The sequence below is a fragment of the Neolamprologus multifasciatus genome, chromosome 11 (assembly GCF_963576455.1).
Source record: "Neolamprologus multifasciatus chromosome 11, fNeoMul1.2, whole genome shotgun sequence".
In the NCBI taxonomy this organism is placed as follows: Eukaryota; Metazoa; Chordata; class Actinopteri; order Cichliformes; family Cichlidae; genus Neolamprologus; species Neolamprologus multifasciatus.
The window spans coordinates 29,186,371-29,210,305 of NC_140449.1; the positions used below are offsets into that span (position 1 = coordinate 29,186,371).

The window sequence follows — 23,935 nt, forward strand, 5'->3', positions numbered from 1 at the left end:
ACGAACCAAGATAACCTGTCATTTAGGAGCTATACCAGTTCAGTATGACATTTAACACCATTTCATTCTAAGTAGGGTTTTTATAGTCCACTTTTGTCTCAGGTGTAACAATGCTCTTGGTGTGTTTTATAAGTCCACTTCACATTCACAACATGATACAGCAGCTCTATTCACAGAAACCTGAGCTGAGGTAACGCACAAATTTCCCCGCCGTGGGATCTATGAAGTCCAAATCAAAGGGCAGAATATTGATCAGCTAAATGCAAGATGTGAATGAGAAGGACATGCTGTTAAAGAGCTCCCCTTCCCTCACGGTTTGTACGTTTCTTTGTATTGAAGGTAGAAATACTTCTGTGCATCCTCGATAGTGCAGATTTATTTTAGGATGAGACGCATATGAAATGCTTACCCTACTTAGATGGATTCCAGATATCAGAGACAGGAGGATTAGGATAGACCCCGCCCCACACTCCAATTTGAAAGATGATAAAGCCCATTGTGGCACAGCCATTATAAGTTGTTAAACCCTGTCATAGTTTCTTTCCAGGCTAATTTTTTTTATTTAAATGTGGGAGAGATACAGAAGCCAATACTTATTACAAATTACTTTTTAGGACCAGTGCTTTTCCTAGCCAAGACTTAGCCATTAGGTGGTGCTTGAAGTTGCTAGAAAGCTTATGAAGCCAATTAAACCTGTTGACAGGTTTTATTATACGTAAATTATGTGGGTAAACTTATTGAGCCATTACAAATGCATCCTAAGGACAACACACACATTTAATTACTTTTATTGGATGGAAGCATTTCCAAGGACAGAACAAAAACATTGATTTATTAGCAGTAGTGGATCTTTTGCAACATTCTAGTGTCCAAAATGATTGAAACCTCTGAACCCCTGACTGACTCTGCCGTAAAAGTTATTCAGTAATAAGCATTTATTTTCCCCCTTTTTAAGTGGAATCACTTTTAAAGAATTCATTGCAGGCGACAGTCAGTGCAGCGACCAGACCAACAAACTCCTGGAAGTCCACCACACCATCCTTATTGTCATCCAGTTCACGCATAATCTTCTCCACCACACAAGCATCATTGGGGCCCTAAAAAGGGGAGCAACAAGTTTAGTTTCCCTAAATGCAAATCCTAACGATGGAGCTGGTCATTTTTAATTTGCATAGTCTGGAAATAACTTCTACTTTAGACATAGGCATGTTCTCCTCATTTGCCCAGGTACCAACTTGTTGGCCAACATTATAGAGTTGGGAAAAAAAAAAAAAAAAAAAAAAAAAAAAAAAGCAAATAAAATACTTTTTCCTCAAAATATAGCTGAAACTGAAACCATCAGGTTCTTTTGGAAATTACCATGGTGATTTACCTTTGTTAAAAGTTAAAATAAATTATTTATGTCAGCTTCAGAAGGAAAAAGAGAAATTGATTAAGCAACAGATACTTACTTCCAGAAACTCCCCAAGTTCATTCTTTAACAAATTCTTCAGCTCCAATTTAGTGAGCGTGTACTTGTCACCTTCTTTTCCAGAATACTTGTGGAACACATCAATGAGGTCCACCATTGCTCCTTTCAGATTGGCACTCATTTTGCAGTTCTAAAAATCAGAAGAGGGAAGGATAAATTAACCACAAAAAAAAGCTATTCCAAACATGGAATATACCATTTAGATTTAGAGCAGGGAGGACCGGCCATCATTTGATATACAGATACAAAGAGGGACTAAAAGTCATCCAGTTTCTATAAAAGCTTAAGAGAAACCTTTTACTACAATTGTTTTAAATACACTGGCACTCAGATTGGGATGAGTCCAGCAAAACTAGAATTAGAAAAGGAATGAGGCAAAACTGTGTTTCACACACTTACTGTGTAATCATAGAAAAACTCAGGTTACATGATTGTGTTTCACGTCCCTCCCTGCATTTTTATTTCTCAATGACAGAAAGATTGAGCATGGCTTACGGCTATTTGTACAGTGGACTATAGCCAGAATCGGATTACATTTTGTAGATTAAAGGGCAAGTACTCAAACCAGTAGCAAGCTCGACTCACTGAGTAGTCCCCCCGCCCCACTTTTTTCAAGACATTTAAAAGAAAAAAAAAAGAGAGAAAAAAAAAAGGGGGGGGGGTAAAACACCCGCACACGCGATGAGGGATCACTTCTTGGTTAGGCGTGTTGATTCTATATCATATGGCACTGCTGGGGAAGCATGATGTCTCATGAAACAAATATATTTCAATTGCTGAAGCCTGCTAATAATGCAGCATGGTAACCAGACAGTTCTAGTGTCTAACCTTATACCAGCCTTTCACTATCAGACACCTGAGAAGCTTATACAGGAGAGCAGTTTCATTTCACACACCCCTCCTCACAAACCAGTAGCAGACAAAAGCCAGACCCCCTCCAGGACAGGTCGCACATACAGTAAGACAAGTACAGATTTTGCTCTTGGTTGCATTACATTATATAAATAGCCTTTAACCTCAGATTAATTTTAGAGTATGGTCTTATTTCCATCATCAAAACTATTAGATGATATTTTAGCCTATAAGAAGAGCAACATGCTTCTCACGAGCTATAGTGTACGTGAGAGATTGTGTGAATATCTACAGTTTGCAAAATCACTTCTCCAAATGATGTGGCATCAGATTCCCCTAATTATTCTCAATGATTGCTGTTAGTCATTTATTCCCAGCGTGATCAGGGAGCTAATTAAGTCTTTGAATGTCAAATGAGAAGCTGGTGTTAATTAACTGCGACTCCAACTACAGCACAAGTAGTTCTACAAAAAAAAATATATAAAAAAATCCTTCACATTACCACTGCACATCAAAACAATGGACGAGAAAGAAAAGAAAAAGATCAGTAACTCACCTGGACAGTGACACGTAACAGGTTCTGTTGAAAGTAGATCAAATTGAGCTCTCACCACAGCTCTCACCTCATTACTTATAGCGACTCTCACCTGTGTGCAAATGAACCTTAATCAGATAGGCACCTCCCTCTGAACAGCATCATCAGCGCTTTCACCATTGAACTGGATTGCCATTAATGGCAACAACCTCAGCTCTTAAAACTTTGCAGGACAAACACCACTCACTCTTTTTCCCAACCTTATATAGTTATGTTTCAACAGGGATTAGTTACACATTAAGTAGATACTCAAATGGTTAGTGAGGGTACATGTGTTTATATGTAATTCAGGGTAAGCTATATTATATATACCAGTTATGTATTAATGTTGCATTAGAAGCACAAATATTACTCGAGTGAAACTTGAAAAATCTATAGAAAAGGTTTTTCAATTTCCATCTTAAAATGCAAACGAATATCCCGGATTTCAGCCTAAAAGCTGAAAATTTGTTAATCTGAAACAACCAAAATTAAAATCAGCAACATAAAGAATAAAACAAATTGGCTGTAGTATTCCTCCCCTTTTCCTCTCCAGGGTCTTGTGTAAGCTTATCAAGCACTAATGCTAATTAACTAATGCTTTTTTAAATATCATTTGCAAGTCAGATATTGATTGTATTAGAATTTTCGACTTTTGCAGAAATGCAAATGAAATGCGGGTCAGGTTGTTAAGAATTGATTTGCATCAGTATCTCCTGGTAGCCTGTGTAATGCCAATGCTTTTTGCATGCTAGTTAAAAATTTACCAAACCGACTTGCATTTGGTATCTACAGCAACAGTTTTTTTAAAAAAAGGTCCTCTCTGGTCTGAGACAGCAGGTGAGACCAGATTGGCCTTTTATTTCTGGTGTGAGGAACATACTACTTGGAGATTAAACACTCTGTGTTTCGTGTGGGGGAATAAAACCATCCATTATCGATTACTCATAAAAGCTGTTCTAAAAAATGTGCCTATGGTGATCACTCTTTTGCCAAATGAAACTAAATATGTTTTTATTCATTAATTTCGACATCTGCACAGTATTAATGATGAATGACCAGCATTATACAAGACATTAAAATAAGGCACTGGATTATTTTAGAGAATGTATAATATGACTCTTCATGAAAAACAAACATGTCCTTCATTTGCGGTTTAATACAAAAACACTTGAAGTCTGTATAGACTGCATGTTAACATTACTTATACACATATGCAGAGGGAAGTAAAATATATGAGCTTACTCCCAGTTAAAGTTCAAGGGTGTCATCTACTGGCCATTTTCAAACTTTGTTATTGCCCGCATATGTAAGTAAGCAAGGCTGCACAATTACCATTAATGGTAAAACCCATATCAGTTAAGTCATTTTTAAAATAAAATTTAAATTAATTAAAAAAAAAACAGTTTTAAAAAAGTTAAATTTAAAATGGCCCAACATGAATCAAGTCAGAGCACAGCAAAAAGAAATAATGCTGCTTTTTTTAAAAAAATCAAAGTATTACATTACTGAATCCAAATGATTAAAAATAGTAGTAAGGTAGACATGATGACTCAGTATTTAGAACAAAAACCTTCCATCACAAACAATTTGTAACAAACGTACATTCACATTTATCAACTGGCAAAACCGTTTTTGCCATTTTTTCTTAATCATACAACAGCTTTTATTTTATTTAAAGCATGTGTAAAGACAACTAAATCTAACTTTATTTAGGCACTGGACTTGTATCTGCTATCTGTCTGTACAACTCATTCTAATTCCCTTAGTTATATTATACCTGGTGACAATGATAACACTTAACACTGAACAAATATTTGATAAACATTAGCTATTATATGAAACAGTGATTCATAGAGGACCCAACGAAAGTATGACATGTGTCAAGTGAGCAATCTCTGTGAGTGTACTTTTGAAATGTATGTCAACAGCAAAGCTAATAATAACTCATGAGGGATGGATTTAGGAATAAATAGAACAGAAAGCACACAAGTTCAGACTGACATTTGGCAGTAACTTAAATTGGTGACTACCTGTGTCCAGTATTCACTAAAATAGGAATAGTATTCAGCTTGAAACACATTGAATATTACACTGAAAACTTCAAAATGATTAGTGCTGATACAAACACCGATGGAGCATTACCATTCTCCAGTTTCTAAGCTCTAAGCTCTACAACTTGATATCGCTTGTATTGTTACTATATGGTTTCATTTGACTCGGCTTGATCTGAGTTTGAACATTCATGATCTCATACCTCTGAGGGCCAAGAATGTAACAGTGCACAGTCCTTTCACAGTGTGGCACCTGTCACCGTGGTTTGCTGGGACCTTGCTTGTTATCCAGAGTGCAACATGGGAGATCTCATGTGAGCCGGCCTTTCAGCGCCTGTCAGCAGGTCACCTGGCCTGAGACACTGAGGGAAAGTGAAGCAGAGGCCATCAGCTCAGCTGTCAGGGATGACATGACAGACTGCCTTGGGCAGACAGATTGTTGGGCGGGGGTTGTTTGTTTTTCTTTGTTATCACAATGAGATGCTGTATTTTGCTCCCTTGTTGGCATAGCCTAAACAAAAAGGTTACTTGAGGGGAGGTCTTTACTGAGAAAATACTGAGAAAGGCATTTGTTTAATAGTTCTTTTTAATTTAATGGCTAAAATGCCGCCAGTGGTATTTGATTTAATGGCTCTTCATTTGCTTCGTTTGTGGGTTTTGCTTCTTTTCCCACAGTCATCTTATCTTCTTCTGGCACCGTTTCTTCAATAGGGGGACCAATCACAGATTTTCTTTCCGCAGATAGGGTTCTTCTCTTAACACTGTTTGCCCGCTCTTGGGTTGTTGGCTTTCCCAGAACACTCCTCAGCTGTGCCCAGAAAAATGCCTGCTGGTTAACCTGCTGGGGCCACTCCAGGTATGTCTTTGTACTCAGCATCTTCTTGAGCTTGCAATACTTGCTGGGCAAGGAGTTTGGATCAATAGGCTCCTTAACCACTAAGATGACATCACTGAAGGTTTTTCCCATTGCTCTCTGCTGAGCAAAGTACAGCTCATAGTTGCACCACTCACTGTTAACGAAGTGCCGTGAGAGAATAAACATTACCTAGGAATAAAGAAAACAACAGAAAGGAAATTATTATAGGGTCTCTACCTTATGCCTTCTTACCAATTTCCAAACAACAATGATGAGATGCTGAACAACAGGGCAACTATATTCATCAACCATTTAGCATAACTCATATCACCATTACTTACTTTTTTAGACTTTTAAGACTCGGTATTCCAACAGTCAATAAATTGTCAGGCAAGTTTTGAGATGATGTTATCATCATTTATAATTGCAATGTAGTTTAAAAAAAATGAGAAGTGCCAAGGAGAAGTGGCAACTACTGAACCAGGTGACTATAAGCTATTTTGTTTTGCCTTTGAATGAACAAAATTATGTAAAAATGACACACACTTCCACTGAGTGATGTTGCCATAGATCAACTGACTAAAACTGTAGCTCCTAAAATAAAATGTCCAAAATAATTAGGTTTTGCTTTGTGTTGTTTCTCATTTTAAAAGACTTTAATTTACTGTAACTTTTAATGTGCTGGTGTGTAGTGGGGTGCTTTTACTACATAATACATTTTAGTACCTTACGACTGCTTTCAATATTCTCAATGATGTTATCAATGATCCACTTTCCAGGCATGAAGTCCCTCTCATGAATGCATAGACGATAGGGGTTCGTGTTGTTCTCCAAACAGGGTAAGAGCTGGAGCCTCACCCAGTCAGCATCTGAGTGACTGTAGGATATGAAGGCGTGGTAGGTAAAAGTTTCCAGATCACCAGCTGCTTTCTCCTTGTGAGCTCTGTATTTAGCCCTGATGATCTGGTATGTTGCTTTAGTGTACCATGGGAGGTCAAAAATATAGCAAATCAGCATAAGTATTAAGATCACTGCTGTGGTGGTTGCAACACAGATGATGATAACCAGTCTGATGTCACATGCTACATGACCCGGAAAGTATTTGGCTATGACTGTGTTGAGCAAAGCCTCTGGGTGGTAACACTTGTAGTTCTCAGGCCAGTTTGTGAGGTTTACCTTTCCTTTTGAAATCGTGTCCTGGATGAAAGCATGAAGCTCACATGTACAATGATAAGGATTGTTCCCTGCCTGAAGTTGAGACAACTGAGGCATATCTTCAAATGATTTTTTGCTAATGAGGCCAAATGAATTCCCATCCAAAGCTAGCGATTGCAGTGATGCACTTTCCCATTTAGATGGGATGAATTTAATTTTATTCCCACTCAGTAGAAGGGTTTTGAGGTTGGTGGTTTTCTCAAAGTAGTTCATGTCCAGCTGGTCCAGATCACAGTAGGACAGATCCAAGTACTGTACTGTGGTTGGTAGACAACTGAGAGCTTCACCTACAAAGTTATTATGGTGAGCAATAAACTTGGTGATATTTTGTTTCCAGACACAATTTTGGCTATCTTTTGCAGATCCAAATTTGTTGTAGCTGAAATCCAAAACCTTTAGCTCCTGGAATTCTTTTGTGAGGGATGATAAGTCTTTTAAGCTGGTCAACTCATTGTTGCTTGTGTTGAATGTATGAAGATTCGGCATGGTGTTCTTGTAATCGCATCGCTGGTTGAATACAAACTCATTTTTTAGTCGATTATTGGAGACATCTAGTAATTCCACACCGTTCATCTCAACCCATGAATCACAGGGTGCAGAGTTGAAATACACATGTTGAACAGACAGTTGCTTAACTTTCTTGAACCAGGTGAAACGCCAATCAAATCGTAGCACATCAGGATTGCTGATATACCTACAAGAAACAGAGATATTTAGTTTGCGTATTTTTGTATGACCTTAGTAGTGAGCTTCACATTCATGTGATTTCACTTTGTAACAAGGTATTGAATTATAACTATAACAAAATACTTGTCAAACCCACTATTTCATAGCATCATCTTCTTGTGCAGCTCTACCGTATTTAGTGCAGCTGCTGTTTTTGGATCATTAATTTAAAGCCCTGTTATGTTCCTTTATAGTCATGCCCTATGTTGCGCTGCACAACCTTGTGACTAAAATTGCTTAAGTATAACCATAATTTACAAGATGAAAATCAGAAAATCACATTTTACGGTCCATTAGAATAAAATAGAATTCAACTTTATTGTCATTGCACATGGCACACTTACAAGGCAACGAAATGCAGTTTGCATTCATACAGAGAGTGCTTAGTAATAATATAATAATATATTTGTAATATAATAATTTGTAATATAGATATATTACAAAATATATATTAGCAATAAAATAGATATATTACAAAATGGGTCTATTGTGGGTATGTTGCAATGTACTATATATATTATACTTTATAACTATACAAGTTATAAACAGTTGTAAACAGTTGTAGAACTATAGTTATTATTGAACAGAATTATGCAGTAGTGCAGTTTAGATCAGTGAGATGTGTAAACTACTGTTAGAGCAATCTTGTAGGACACCAAAATACTCACCAAAGATCCAGTTTATCCAGTACAAGGTCTGTGATGCTGGAACTTGCACCACTATCAACAAATGTTGGCGAACGGGCAAAGTCAATGTACTGAAGTCTTAATCTTTTGATGGTGGTTGCTTGTAAATTGATTAAAGCCATCCTTAAAAGGTTCTCATTGAATTTTCCTCTGTGAAAGATGAGTTGCTTGGCTTTAATGTGTTTTAAACCCTGAAAAATGTCCTCCTGTCCCATGTAGTATGTGAATTCAAAGAGGTTACGAAATTGAATGACTGTGAATGTTTTGTTAGCTAGGTCCTGTAGCATATGAACAAGAGCATTTGGGTGTTGGTCTATAGCCATGTCAAAGCCCATCTGACTTGTCTGAATGACTTCTAAACTTCCAGGCTCATAGAAACGGAGGTGGGAGGAACATTTAATAGCAAATCCTTGGAGCTTAAGGTTCTTCAGGGGCTGAAAATCTTTTTTTTTTAGACCCATCACCAAAGGGCCGCCCATGGAGAGAACCTGGAGTCTGGAAAGCTTGGAGAAGCAGTCAGCCAAAGTTGCATTTATATAAAGGTTATTAGACATGTAGAGCTCTTTTAGATTAACGAGAGGTGTCAGAGCTCTGGCAGGAATTTCCTGCAGGGAGTTATTGAAGATGTCAACATACTCCAAGAGTGTGTTGTTTCTGAAGGCATCATTGTCAATGTATGAAATGTTATTGTACTGAAGCTTGAGGATACGAAGCTTAGGGAGGTGGAAAAGGTCATCAGCATAAACAGCTCGAAGTTTATTATAGGAGAGGTCTATTTCTTCAAGTGTGGGTGGAAATTGTCTCCATGGGATACTGTCAAGCTGTCTTCCCAGACAATCTGCAGATCGGTCAGAGTTGTAGATCTGACAGGGTCTTTCCTCAGTGTTGGTAGTGGGGAGTGAAGATGGAGTTGGGAGTGTGAGAGCTCCAAGAAAGAGACCACTGAAATGGATCAACTTCCAAATCATTGTTTTAGACCTGGAAATGAACAAGATCAGGCAAGATTATCAAAACATTTTATTGATTTTTGTAGACGGTAAATGCCAGATACACATAATAGTTTGATTAACATTTCATTAAACATTAACATTAATGCTTTCAGTAGAAAATGCTCATTCAGATTTTATTCTGTGTTTGAGTGCTCTTTTAGGCTCCCTGCTTTCCCTCAATCCCCTTTCCTGTATTTCTTAGACTGTACTTTAAAAAACCAAAAAATCCAATTTCATGGCTTCAGGTCTCTTTGCAATTTTCCTTGTTTTCACTTAACTGAATTGAGGGCATATAAAATCCAAGTAAACTGAATCCAAAAATTTTAGTCTTAATGAGGAGATCTAATTGACATAATGCGTTCCCTAGCCACTTACACTAACCCTTAACATCAAAAATTAATGCATAACCCTAACCCTTAGCCTAAACCATAAACCCTAACCGTAACGTAATTGTAACCCTGACACTAAAACCAAAATTTTAACCCTCAAAAATGCCGTCAAACTCGTGGGGACAACCGTTTGTCCCCATAAGTCACTTGGTTGCCAATTTTTCTGTCCTCACAAAGACGTCTAAACATGCCCACACACACATGCAAAGTATATAACTCAGAGAAAAATGTGTACTTTTGAAATTGCATTATCAGTGTTGGGCAAAATTGTGACACGTAACAATACACCACTTCTACAAAACAGTAAACAAAACCAACGTTTAATTCCTGTAAGATGCATGAATGCAACACTTTTTTCTGATATATTTAATTTCATAATTTCCTGTTGGGTTATAAGTGTGTCTGGCAGTCACTGATTTCTAGCTTCGTTTTAGGTTAAGTTGAACTAGAAACCGCACACATCACCGCATTTATTGAATGCACTCGGGCAGCAAAACTGCATTTAAAAAGACATTAGTTTCATCCATTTACAATATACATTTACACTGGTCCCTCAGTAAACATCAACAACAGCAACTTTGTCATTACACAGCACTTACCCTGTGAAGTCTACCTTTCTGCTAAGGGCTGGTAATGCAGACACTTTCAAATTCTCCTCCCCTTTTATAGTAGTAGCTCAAGGTTACACATTGTTTGTGCCCTTACGTGAAAGCTTTATAACGCTCATAAAACAATGTTGTTTTATCTATTCCAGAATTGATGTGAGTTGATTAAACAATTCTGCATGGATATGGCTAGTGTAGAAAAACATTGTTGCCCTGTTTATTTTAGATAATTGTAGGTCATTATACTGTATTAGAGCTCTGTCTGTTCATTTGTGACAGTCTGGATAGGAAAAAAAATATATATCATCATCTTGTCAAACATAATTTTTGTTTAATTAATTGACTCAGCTACATCTAACAAATTGATGGTACATGATAAAGTGATGCGTTAATTTCTGAATAATATTTCTGGCAGAAACATAAATAAAAAATACAAATATATAATTTATCCACAAATATATTCATTGGGGAAATGTAATTTCTCATAACATTCCACTAACATTTGAGTCAGTTACTCATCATTTCTAATTATTCATGTGAATGAGTGAATTAACATATTGTTATAGGGGGAAAAGTGTCACATGACAGATGAGTTCTTTGAATCAATATCTGTGTTTGTTACTTTGGCAATCTTCTTCCTTATTTGTCAGTTAAACATTGTATGGGAAGTAACACAAAAGTAATACTGTTTAGTTATCTGACTTGGGCCTCAGTGGACAGCTGTTCCTGGAAATTGACAGTCGATTAGAAAAACATCAATAACATAAAGGCACTGTTGTAAAGTAATGTTTTCCATGTAAAGCAGCTGTGGTACTTTGCATTATCAATATTATACTAATATTATAACAATGCTAATTTTGTCTTAAACGATTTGAAATGCAATCATATTTCAAGCCACGAGACAATGTTTTCATTTTCCATTTATTTTGGTCATTTTAGTGCCAAGTTCAAGTTTAACCCCAAGTTGGCACCAAGTCTTTCAGATCATTTGCCAGATATCACTAAAAATAATGATAGTGTTAACATTTTCATTTCAATTGTGATTTTAATAGTGTTAAATTGTGAAATACAATTTTTACTTTAAGTGGACATGGTTAATAAATACCTATTCATGGTATGTGAACATGAAAGACCTGCCTGTTGCAGGACTATTAATAGGTAACTGTTCAACCATCAAGGTCGAAACTTAGATTTTCTTAGATATCTGTATTCATCTAATGATAGTTTAAGGGAATATGCAAGATTCTGTTGTATCACTTTTTGAGTAGACTATTGTCCCATATATGTTTTCCTTCAAGCTTCAGTGGCCTAAAGCATTTGTAGAAATTATGACTTCTCTGCATCTGAAGCAGGGACTGGGGAGTAAGTGTAGGTGGACTGATGGGTGAAAAAAATATCAAAAAATTATAGATCATTTTTGGTCAATGTGATGTCATTTAACTGTGATTTAATCTTAGCTAACTACCAAACTCTTGCCTATTAACGGACCATGCAAGATCTTTCTTTGATCCCATGTGTTGTCTTATGATATCTCCATCAGGGTTCAGAAGCACCTATCTGCATTCCTCTTGCTTTTTCTCTTTACATTTATCTTTTGGTTTGCTGGCCTGCCCGTGTGATACATAAGTGGTGAATAGTAATGCTAAAATATGAAAACAATGCTAATCCAGACAAAACACAAACTCATGTCATTCACTAGCTGCTCTTGTATATAATGGAGCAAAAACTAATTTTTGACTGTACATGCAATTTAGTTTAGTTTAGTTACACTGGCCATACTTTCTATTGATTGCCTAGATGTAGATATGGAACAGAGCAGCAGAAGTCATGAGTAGATCTGATGAATCATTTCTATTGCTTATTGTAAGTTGACCTTTCAAGTTGTGGGACTGATGTTTTGTTGGTGGCAGAAATTTCATTTACACATAGCAGCAATTTAAGTCTGATTGTTACCAAATATAATCAGGCTGGTGTGACTGAAATGCATTCAGCATTCATATGTGCCTAGCATTAAGTTAAGAATTGCCATTCCTCAGATTACTCATCCAGATACAGATCAGTGCACCAGTTGTGAAAGGGGATAAGTTTGCAAAAACATTAGAGTAGTCAGCAACTCCCACAGTGTAGTCTCAGATAGCTTTATCTTGTGGTTGTTAGGCATAAATCTAAACAACAACAGGTCAACAATAGAATGGTTTAATGAAGTTTTTTTTAATTAGAACAACCTAAAGGTCTGGACTTTTTGATCTGTGTGACCTGTTGTACTGTCATCTTCACACATTGCCTTGCATCATTTTCTCCCTCACAAACCTGATAAATTCACTGCTTCTTTTAGGCATTTTCTTTTGGTTTCTATCACTTCCGTAGCTATTCTGCTGTCTCCTACAGAACACTTCTGTTTTGTAAAGTTTTATTTTTTTCTACTGCTGTTGTGTTTTATTCAGCTTCCTTTGCTTTTTATTCAACATCTATTACATTTTGTGTGCCTTTGCAGCATTTTTCTTTTTGTTAGTGTTTCCTCAAGTTCCACTGCATTTGATCTCTCAGGGCCACCGCAGAAAACTAAAACTTTTTACCTCAGGCAAATTCCTCATTAATGTTTCCAACAGAGGTAAGCCAAATTGCCACGTTCCTGCAAACACTGAGAGCTTTTAACTTATGTCTATCAGATTTTATAGTAACCAGCAGGTTATGAGCTTCTGTGTTTAACTCCTCTTATGAACTGCACTTTTGTTCTGTGTGACCTCTTGCTGAATTTTTCGTGGTTCTCGTGAATGTACAATTCCAAGAGAAATGTTTTCTGTTCTGCGGTGTACAGTCTTATCTGTGAAAGGAATCTGCACAAACATGTTGGCAAAGCTGCAGACTTCTCTGTTCAAATTTTTAGTATTATTTTCGTTTGTTTAACAAAGTCATGTGGTGTGACAAAACAGAGTTGTACGTAGTACAGTCAAAACACCTACACATAATCTCTTTTGTGTACTCAGTATACTGTACAAAATCTTTTCAGAGTTAATTATTCTCCCCAGGCTGGCTCACTGCCAGATTCATATAAGACAAGCTGGAATCTCCCCAAGCATGTGAGAAAAAAAAAGAAAGATAATTTGTTATCACCGTTTGTGTCACGTTTAAATTTTATAACTATGACACTGTTTGCATTCTAACTATGACCAAGTGGAAGTGCTCAAATGATCATGGACAACCAAATAAGAAATAAGATGAGTGAATGCTTTTTTCTTTTTTTTTTCTTTGCTTTTGCTCCATAATTGCTGATAAAGGACACCATGTAGCTGCACTGGCTCATCCGGTATCTAAAACAGGTAACAACAGATAAGAGCATAACAAGGACAAGGTTTCCATTTGTTGTTACAAGAAATGAATGGTCTACTTTTTAAAAGATCTTTTGGCAATACTTTAAAGACATGGATCCAATTGTGTACAGTAATTGAAAGGAGAAAAGAGGTTAGTATAAAACTCCTGGAAGAATAAAACCAACAGAAAATACACAAAGATGTGCTCACAACACACCAAACAACTCTAGTTAGGACTTGATTGATGATGTAGAGGCCCTCACATCAGATGGTTGCTCCAGTGGGGTAAATAAATTTCTGATTATTAAGGCCGAGAAGTAGATCATATATATATATATATATATATATATATATATATATATATATATATATATATATATATATATATATATATATATATATATATATATATATATATATATATATATATGTAAGTCTTATACACTTCAGTGTAAAAGACAGTCTTAATGGTAAATTATCTGTTTGTAAAGTAGTTTACACTTGTTATAGTGGCAGAAAACTCTCTGGTACTCTCTCGTACATAAAGTCTATAAGTGCCAGAAAGTACCAAAGACAAACTCAGAGAGTATCAGAGACAAACCAGACACAGTCTTCATTTGACGCGTTTAAGAAGTAATAGCAGAGCTATCTTCTGACCAAAATCTTTACCAAATAAGCCTCAGAGGAAAACTAAAAAGAGCATTTCTTCTTTGTAAACAGGACAAATCAATCGAACAGCATGACACCTGCTCTAAGAGTAATATTTATTGCACTATTGTTGTATTAGACTGAGTTAGTATTAATTAGGTCAGCTGACTAAAGTTTATTTGTATCTTTATAGTCCAAATTTGACCGACAATAATGCAATGGTATAATGGACTTTTTTGTGTCTTGCATTCACTTTCAAACAAGACAACATACAGATGGTTACTAAATTGTGGGAATTCTTATATGAAGTTAAATTGCATAATGGTTTTGGATCAAATCCACATCTATCCATCCATTCTCTTTTGCTTATCAAATTAAAGGTCACAGGGGGGCTGGAGCATATCCTAGCTGTTTTAGGGCAAGATGCAGGGTACACTATAGCAACAGTGCTAGCCACTGCATTACTGTGCTGCCACATGGTTTGCTGCATGTTTTTTTTTTTTAATTTTCAGTTTACTGTGTGGGTTGTTAGGGTTCAAATGCAAGACAAAGGCACACTTGGTAAGAACAGGCTAGCCTATTTATTAATGCTCAACAAAAAAACAAAAAAGTAAAAACAGATCAGGATTACAGAGACAGAGGAGCTTGGAGTAAAACCAAAACCACCCCCAAACCCTGGAACTGGACCATAACAGTAAGTTATAGCTTGCTAATAAGAAGGTGATGAATTAATATATTACATTATTAATTAATTTTATTTCTGTATTTATTTCTGTATATTTAACCTAAATGGATGATAAAGTTAATATCAACAAGTCATAGTCTTCTCCTGGTAATATATGATTTCTACAATACAATGTAAGTACTACCAAATTTCCCCCTCGTGGGACAATTAAAGGATTATTCTATTCTATTGTATTCTATTGTATTCTATTCTAAGTTTTCGACAAGGGTAGCTATGCACTAAATTAGTAACCAGGTTGCGAAAGACACAGCAAACAGTTCTATCATTCATTAAGCCGCGATATCTCTCTGATATTCCGTGGAAAGCGTCATCCAGTAAGTGTAAAGATCTATTACTGCATCTGATATTTACCCAGCAGTCAATAGTTGGTGGCAAACAGTTCTTTCATTGACATGTGTTGGCAGTGCCGGGCCCACTGCCCTGATATGACAAATGTATCTGGCAGCAGACTTTTTTCACTGATGAGTGTTCTTTACTCTGGTTTAATAAGGCTGTTTACATGCTATGCACAAACACAGCTGCACTTGGTTGATGATTCTGTTTAAGTTATCATGTTCATCCTCCGCAGGGACAGATGCTGCACATGTTTATGCGCACAAGTTGTTTTTCTATCATATATCAAAAGTTCTTTACCAGCACTGTTGGTGTATAGACAAAGAGCAGTAAGATAAATACAGTAAAGGAAATTAAGTTGCTGTTATCTAAACTATCCTCAAAAGCACTTGCTTATCGTCTTCTCGCTTTGACTCTGACAGTTACTTTTTTAAAGAAACCGCTTGCTGTGAAAGTTGTTTTCAAGAATCACGACTTTCCTGTAAGAATTTCCAATAAAGGCTTTCTACCTTAAGGGAGACAGATAGGGAAATTTGAACAAATACCAGCAAAAACAGCTTACTAACTTGACACTTCTAGAGGGAGATATGCCAAAGAAGGGTGAGCTGAAGAACTAAATCACAAATTATACAAACTGTGAAAAACATCCAATCCATTAACAGATGACTGGGAATAAACATGGCAGGAATGACTCTTTCAGAAGGGAAATGTCAAATTAAATCATAAAGCCTTTGTATATTCCCATCAGCATCCCTCAAACTAGGAAAAGAAAAGTAATAACAACAATTATTCAAACTTAATACAGCTTTGTTACAACATACATTTAGATTTAGAAGAACAGAAAAAGCATTCTAGTAAATACTAAATATTTGATAGTCACAATTTGATAGAAGTAACACCTGTGCTTGATGAGACAAATTCTTTCTATTACCACACAACAAGTAAAGAAAAAAAGAGTGTGATGCTAGATTGGGGCGTTAGAGCAAAACAGAACAAAAGTATTCTGGAGAGTCTTGAATAATTACTAAATCATTACAGTCTGCTCTGTTCAAATCAATACTCTGGTCAGGAAAGCATTAAAGAAAACAATACGAACTTTAAATTCTGCTTCCGCGTTGCACTGCTAGTGCTCTCCAGTTGCACATGCTTGCTCAATGTTGTGGTAAATTACTACATTCAGGTGGAACATAACAATTGCAGATATTATTAGTCACACCCAACAAATCAAAGCATCCACCACGTAAAAGCTCTATTAAACAGGATAGTGTGGGTAGATTTGTGTTTTGTTTAAGTGCTTTGGTTTCAGGGATTTTTAAGGAGGAGTTTACAAACAAAGAGCAAGAGGGATTTAAAATGAATTCTGTCTTATTGCAAAACCCAAAAGGAAAAACTACTCAGCAAAGAGAAATGTGTGCTGTCTCAGTGGCATTTGACTCCACCTATAAGCCCTTGTTTTGTGTCCTATTAATGCTGCCAGAGAATGAGTAATCAATGAATGGTCATATTCAGTGACTGACTAAAACCAGGCACTGAATATGACATGAAACATGTGAAAAAAAATATCAAAGTAATGTCACTAACTAGCAAAGGACTGATGAAAATCTTATTGTTTACTAAAGAAACTTCATTTTAACTGAAGTAGCCTTAGAGTGATCCAGCACTCTGGGGATTCAGGGGTTCACTTTAGTTCATTGAGCAGCCTCCATTGTTACTTTCTAAAGCCATAAATGTGTGTATATGTATGTGTGTGAACACAACACACAAGCACAGAAGGCAGCTTTATAGTAAATATTCCCTCTTGAGAAACATGATAATTCTGTGTTCTTGTCAAACATCTTGATCATATCTTTATATAAGTCATAAAATATGCAATAACATTTTAGATATTGCCATGAAAATTGACATTAATTATAAAGATAAAACAGTAGCTATGTGATAATTTTACTTTACCCCATAGAGATAAAATCTGATTACAATGAAAAGCTAATTAGATACAGTGGGAAAAGGGAGGCAGCTGCAGTAGGGCAGAGCTGCAGCACTCACATGTACTGCATTCATCGTCTCTAAGCTGCTGCAGTATCAGTGGGCACAGGTCCACTACTGCATCAACTATTATATCTGCTCAGGATGAGCTTCTCTGGACATCTTCTCAGTTAAAAGATAAGAAGATTAACTGGGTTGGTTTCTGAGCATTCAGCATTACAGTTAAATAATAACCGAAGGTTCAACATAAGTTGAAGCATTAAAGAACTAAAATAAATCACACTGGGAAAAGTAAAACTGTTTGAAAAACATTTAAGAGGGCAGAGCAGCAGGAGACATCCAGTGAGTTCAGTATACAAACAAATCCCTGAATAATCACCACATACTGGACACTACTTCTACTTTCTCTAAATATACCTTAAAACCTGTAATCTCAAAATGACTAAGCCGGTCAGATCTTTAGAGAAGACTTTACATACACCATCGGGCAGGCAACATAGACACCAGCAGCTGTTCAAATCTCCCCAATGTTAGCTTATTTACCACTGGGGCTTCACAGGTGCCAGCAATTAAGGAGGCTGCTTGCCTTAGGAGTGTCTCTAAGCATACAGTAAACCTGAAATCTTTATCTTTTTATAATTATCAACACAACTCATTAAAAGATGAAAACCAGATATAAGCAGATGCTCTGTGTTATATCACTTCCTTCCTAACACAAGTGCTTATGCACCTTTCATAGCACTGAAATACCTTTTTCATTCCTTTATAACACAGCTGAGGTATTGGAAAGAGGGATTTTCAGTGTTTTTCTATGCTCAGTGAATAACTGGATAAATACATCTCTTTAGGATCTTTAGCCATGCTACCAGCTGTGTGAGGCTGTACATAAAAAAACCACAGTAGTGCTTTGGTGTACTTTTGGTATCCTTGAAGTGAGAGTGTGCGAAAGGGAAAAAAATATTTTAAACAATACTAATCTAAAACTGGCAAGTGTAACTTGCATGGCTGCAAAAATGTGCCATTCAAGGATGTGAATGTTGTAGGTTTGTTCCCTTAATATACATTTAAATAGAGGAAGTGAAAAATGCACACCTTCCTGCTTTCCTATACTGAGGAAACCTTAAGCAATGCAACCTTAAAAAAGGAAAGAAAACTCAGTTTCCGACTCCAGCATGTCAGTCTGGGTGAACAACCTGTCACATGACTTAAACAGGCTCTTCCACACTTATCTCATTTATAATGTGGTTTAAAACCCTGAACATTACAGCAAACACATAGATTGTCCTGTTTGAATGCAGCTAGCCATCAAACATTAGAGCCAATTACTGCTAAAGAGACAGAAAGTGAAAGTGGACAATATGTCCTTTCTTGACATAAAACTTATTGTTGCAGCCAGGGGCAGCCCAAAAGTGATCCCTTTAGACTGATTTTTGGTTTTAGTGTCCTGATTTTCCTCAGAGTTATCCATTCTGTCACTAGCTAGCAAACATAAACATACTGACAGAAGATGGCACTAAACATGTTTAAAAACGTATTTCTTAATTCCAAATTCACAGACAGTGTTACATCTATGTCAGTTTTTGAGAGGTGTAGTGTAGTCTGTTTCATTTCCTCTTTAACCCCCATTTATCCAGGGAAGCTACTGCATGACAACTGGAAGAGATTGTTTTTGTTAGTTAGTTATTTTTGTTTGATTGATTTTTTTTTTTTGTAGTGGACAACTACAGCTGTGTCTGGGCTCAAATATTTAAGCCAAGATAGAGTAAATATGTTAAATGACCTACAAAATGTTACTACTGGGCATTGAAACCTGCCACTTTTCCCACTTCCTGTGTAACTGGTGTACTGTTAAATGATAAGTATGGGAAGCTAACAACTGACTGAGTTATTTTGGCTGGAACACTGTATTGAATTAGAATTACTATTATGAAATTTCCCCTTGTGGGACTAATAAAGGTATATCAATCAATATCAATCAATCAATCAATCAATCAATCAAGTAGAGTAAGTCCATCAAGTTGACATTTTCCACCCCTTAGATCAACTAGTGAATTTTATGTGCCTCCATAATAAACTGCATCTCTTTAGGATCTTGAGCCATGCTACCATTCTAATATATTCTAATTCTAATATAACAATTACAATTGTTATTCAACATTTAGAATGTGCTGAAAGATTGGAACTACAAGTGATCCAGGTAGATTGTTTTAAATGTTAAGAGACAAAACAAGCTTGAAATAGACATGAAAACAATATGTTTAAACTCACCTCATGTTGGACAGGCTCAGGTCTTCCTTAGCTGGACTTTTCATAACACATTCTAACCTGTTCTGTTGTCAGTGCTTAGTGAGAAGTGACTCACCACTGGATCAGTAAGCTTATGGGCACTCTGTTAGCTCTGCTAGTCTGTATGTGTTTTTGGCCCTCCCTCTCTGTCTGATTCTTTTTCTCTCTCACTCACTCTTTAGTCTTTGTGCGTGAGCACGTGTGTGTGTGTGTGTGTGTGTGTGTGTGTGTGTGTGTGTGTGTGTGTGCGTGTGTCGCTCAGGAATGTGGAAAGTAGTTTTTTTGCCTCAGAGGCTCCACATATTTTTAATCATGTTTGCTATGCTGTAACACGAACATTAGAGCCAGAACTGTTGGGAAATATCAGTTTCATCATAGCCATTACTCTGGTCATGCACATACATTTGATTTTATTTTGTTAAAACCTTGAGATATTGGGTTGTTTTTTTTTTTTTTTTTTTTTTTTTTTTTTTAAATCTAACCCAATAAAACCCACTTAAAAATAAAGGTTGAGTATGTGCTAAGACTATTTTGATAGCGAAAACAAAAAAGTTAAATATAACAACTGCTGAAAAAAGAAGAAGCAGTTCAGTTTCATATTTGATTATCTTACTGAGAAAACTTGGCAAAATTATGAAAATGTCCACGCTGCCAAAAACTGCCTGTGTAATTAGACAGGCCCATGAAGATAATCTGTTGGGTGGAGGAATTTCAGTTCATATCTGCCCTCGGGCCATTTTCACAGTTTGGTTGTCTTATTCATTTGTATATTTTATTAGTTATTATGTCATTTTCTCTGTGGGTTTATATCCCTATAAAACTATGAGTGAGGTTTTGTCTCTAAATACAGCAACACTGCAACAAACTGAGAAATATAGGAAATTAGAGCGTGTCCAGAAAGTATTCACAGCACATCACTTATTCCACATCGTGTTAAAGCCTTGTTCCAGAATGGAATGAATGATTTTTTTTTTCACCTCAAAACACACAATACCCCATAATGACAGTGAAAAAAGTTGCTTAAAATTCCTAAGAATGAATACACACACGCACACACGCACACACACACACACACACACACATATATATATATATGTATATATATATATATATATAGCACATTCCACATTCCACGGGAGCTTCACCCCCACCGTTGTTGAAGGCAGACAAAATAGGGAGCCAAGGCCATAAGTCAGGCTCGCTAGGAGTTATATGGAATAATAAGATTTGTATGAAACCTTGCTGAGACTGGTATGCAGCCACACCTTCCAGGGAAAAAGGAAGGTGGTAAGAACCTGCTTACTAAAAATCAGTGGAAAGAACAGGAAGAATAGAGAAGGGAAAGGGAGAAAAAGGTGGACCTCAGAAGGACTGCAGACTATGGCAGACTTATGTTTTATTTAATGGCTATTAATCAATATTGGTTTTCCTTGTTTTATGAAATTAGAGCGTTTTATGAAAATAGGTTGTCGATGGAGAAAGATTTGCATAGCGAGTTTCTGGAATAAGACAGCAATTCATATTCAAGATTCTTGATGATAGTGTCTCTTTGTTCTCAAGTGGAAAGTTGAAAAAAAAAAATTGACCTGTGGGAAAAAAGTCCCCTTTTAGCTGTGGAAGATCTCAAGTGGTTTATATTCATTTTAAAAAGAAGACCGAAGCATGGGCCAAATTATTGCTAAAATCAAAGGTGTGCCCTTAAGGCTGCCTTTAAGGGTCTTCGGTTGAGGAGACATATGCTCATTTTACTGCACACTTAGGCCCATTATCTTTTATTATTTCACATAGCTAAGCAAGAAAAATAACGTCAGGTCAAAGGGGGTTCTGCAAAGCTTTACTCCAGCATAGACATAGGCATTATTACAAAGAATTCACCAGGGAATTCCTACTAAATTTGATGGCAATCCATCCAGTAATTGCTGAGATTCACAAAGGGAATGCCACAGTGGAAAGTTAGATAATCAAAGTCAACAGCATAATTCCTCCATGGAAGATAAATGTCTGTACACAACTTTATTGCAGTCCATCCAACATTATTTCTCTCTGGATTACAATAATGAGCTGATTGATCAGCTGATTGATGATGAGTCCTTCTTGAGCCATTCTGCTGCAGGTGTGACTTAATGTGGCACAGCTGGTTTGACAATATTGTGTTTGGTATTAAAGCTACTTTAAAGGTATTTCCAGTAGATGCCATTTATTATGCTTTTTTACTAGCTTTGTTCATTTACTGTGCTTCCTCTCCTTTTGCAAGGTCACTGCCGTATGCTGACTCATTTGCTTTCATTGTAATACCTTCTGTTTTATGGTATGACTCACCTGATTGCAGACATTTTCCAGAGGTTTCGGTGAGACTGATTCAACCCAGCTTTTACACTACCAACTGTAGTACTGTCTGCCTGTTCAGCTCACGGAGTCTGTGCTTAGTCACAGGTTTTCCTGAGCCTTTTGTGAGTTTAATGGTTTGAAGTCTGCAGTAGTGGTTTTAGATACGGGCGACACGGGCAGTTGCCCGGGGCGGCATCGTGGTGGGGGGCGGCATCACGGGCATCGGCAAAAAAAAAAAAAAAAAAAATGCTCGTACTCATGCTGCCCGACGTCAGCCAGCGCATATTGGGAATGGTACAGGCACCGATCGGTTTTCTATCGTACATTTGCTGGGGCGCCCTCCGTTTGCGAGGTGCGCCCGCTGCATGTGACACAGGGAGGAGAGGGCGGAGCGGCGGGGGATTCTCTGGCTGGCTGGAGCAGCATCTAATAACCAACTCGCAAAATAAAAAAAATAAATAAATAAAACAACAAACACGAAAACACCAGACATCATGATAGAGACTTATAATTTGCGCCGATGTTTTTTCGAAATTCTATACACGAAAAGTGAGCGCGAGAGCCCTCGGTGCGCCTGCTCGCCTGCTCGCTCGCTGCGCCAGAGGGAGTGTTCGCCCAGGGCGCCAAACAGGCTAGGACCGCCACTGGAAGTCTGTGATGATGCACATTCCAAAAGTAATCTGGATTTGTTTGTAATGGAAAGCTCAGCTTCTCTACTGACCTAATTTTTATTTTATAGTTAGTTTTGGCCATAGGAGGGAGTTTACTCCTTATAAAAACCTTGATTTTTGCCTTTATGTACAGCTTTAGTTAGACTTACTGTTCTTTAATGATTGCAGTCTATAAGAGAATGCAGCGTTGGAGACAATTCATCGGTGGCCTTCAGTGAGAAACCTTTGGTGAACATTTTGTTTTCATCTTTCAGCACTAGACATTTATTTTTTCATCCCCTTTCCCCTCTAATATTTGTAGTAGTTCAAATATGGAGCTGAAAGCTGTATAGTAATGTAAAAGTTATATATAATTACATGTACATTTATTTTTCATAAATCAGACTCAGAGGTCTTGAAAATTAACAATGAAAAGTCATTATTTATGTGTGAATGGTAAATGGCCTGTATTTATATAGCTCTTTACTAGTCCCTAAGGACCCCAAAGCGCTTTACATATCCAGTCATCCACCCATTCACACACACATTCACACACTGGTGATGGCAAGCTACATTGTAGCCACAGCCACCCTGGGGCGCACTGACAGAGGCGAGGCTGCCAGACACTGGCGCCACCGGGCCCTCTGACCACCACCAGTAGGCAACGGGTGAAGTGTCTTGCCCAAGGACACAACGACCGAGACTGTCCAAGCCGGGGCTCGAACCGGCAACCTTCCGATTACAAGGCAAACTCCCAACTCTTGAGCCACGATCGCCCCAGTGTGTGCCTATCATGCACATGCCAAGGTGTTAATGCAGCGCAACGTCGCCTCACTGTTCATTGTTTTTTTACACAATGGCCCACTGTGATGAGTAAATGAGGTGATGAGAAGTCAAAACAAAGCCTCTGTGCTCTTTTCCGTCAAATACTTTACTTCCTGACTCACCTAAATACCAGCCCACACAAACAATGAAGCACTTGAGGTTTTTGTGGGAGAAATGACCTGTTTCATTGCTGATTACTGCTGAAGCCAGGTTTGACCTGCAGATAATTGTTTTGTTGATTTATGGATTTTAGCTGAATGCTTTGAAGGTACATGGAGGCAACCTAATAAAGTTAAACGGCATGCAAACAAAAAACAAACGAGGAAATAAATACTATAGACTGGTTTTATGAATCCTTTAGGGCTGTAAAGCCTTTGTAATACTCTTGTCAATATGCCAAATATTGGGC

The 23,935-nt window shown here is 37.1% G+C and overlaps 3 protein-coding genes across 6 annotated transcripts in view; 1 reads left to right on the forward strand and 2 right to left on the reverse strand.

Annotated features, from left to right (window-relative positions):
- atg5 (ATG5 autophagy related 5 homolog (S. cerevisiae)) overlaps positions 1–23,935 on the forward strand; it is a 445,274-nt gene that overhangs the window by 210,658 nt on the left and 210,681 nt on the right. The window lies entirely within an intron of this gene.
- Positions 773–3,009, reverse strand: s100a1 (S100 calcium binding protein A1). The gene is made up of 3 exons (XM_085176797.1): positions 2,880–3,009; positions 1,452–1,601; positions 773–1,097 (listed from the first exon to the last, which is right to left on the reverse strand). The coding sequence occupies exons 2-3, from the start codon at positions 1,590–1,592 to the stop codon at positions 951–953; spliced, it is 288 nt and encodes a 95-aa protein (XP_085032923.1). The 5' UTR covers positions 1,593–1,601; positions 2,880–3,009; the 3' UTR covers positions 773–950.
- On the reverse strand, positions 4,042–20,144 carry tlr18 (toll-like receptor 18). The gene is made up of 4 exons (XM_085176788.1): positions 19,706–20,144; positions 8,417–9,412; positions 6,534–7,716; positions 4,042–5,996 (listed from the first exon to the last, which is right to left on the reverse strand). Exons 1-4 carry the CDS (start codon positions 19,747–19,749, stop codon positions 5,550–5,552), a joined length of 2,670 nt encoding a protein of 889 aa, XP_085032914.1. The 5' UTR covers positions 19,750–20,144; the 3' UTR covers positions 4,042–5,549.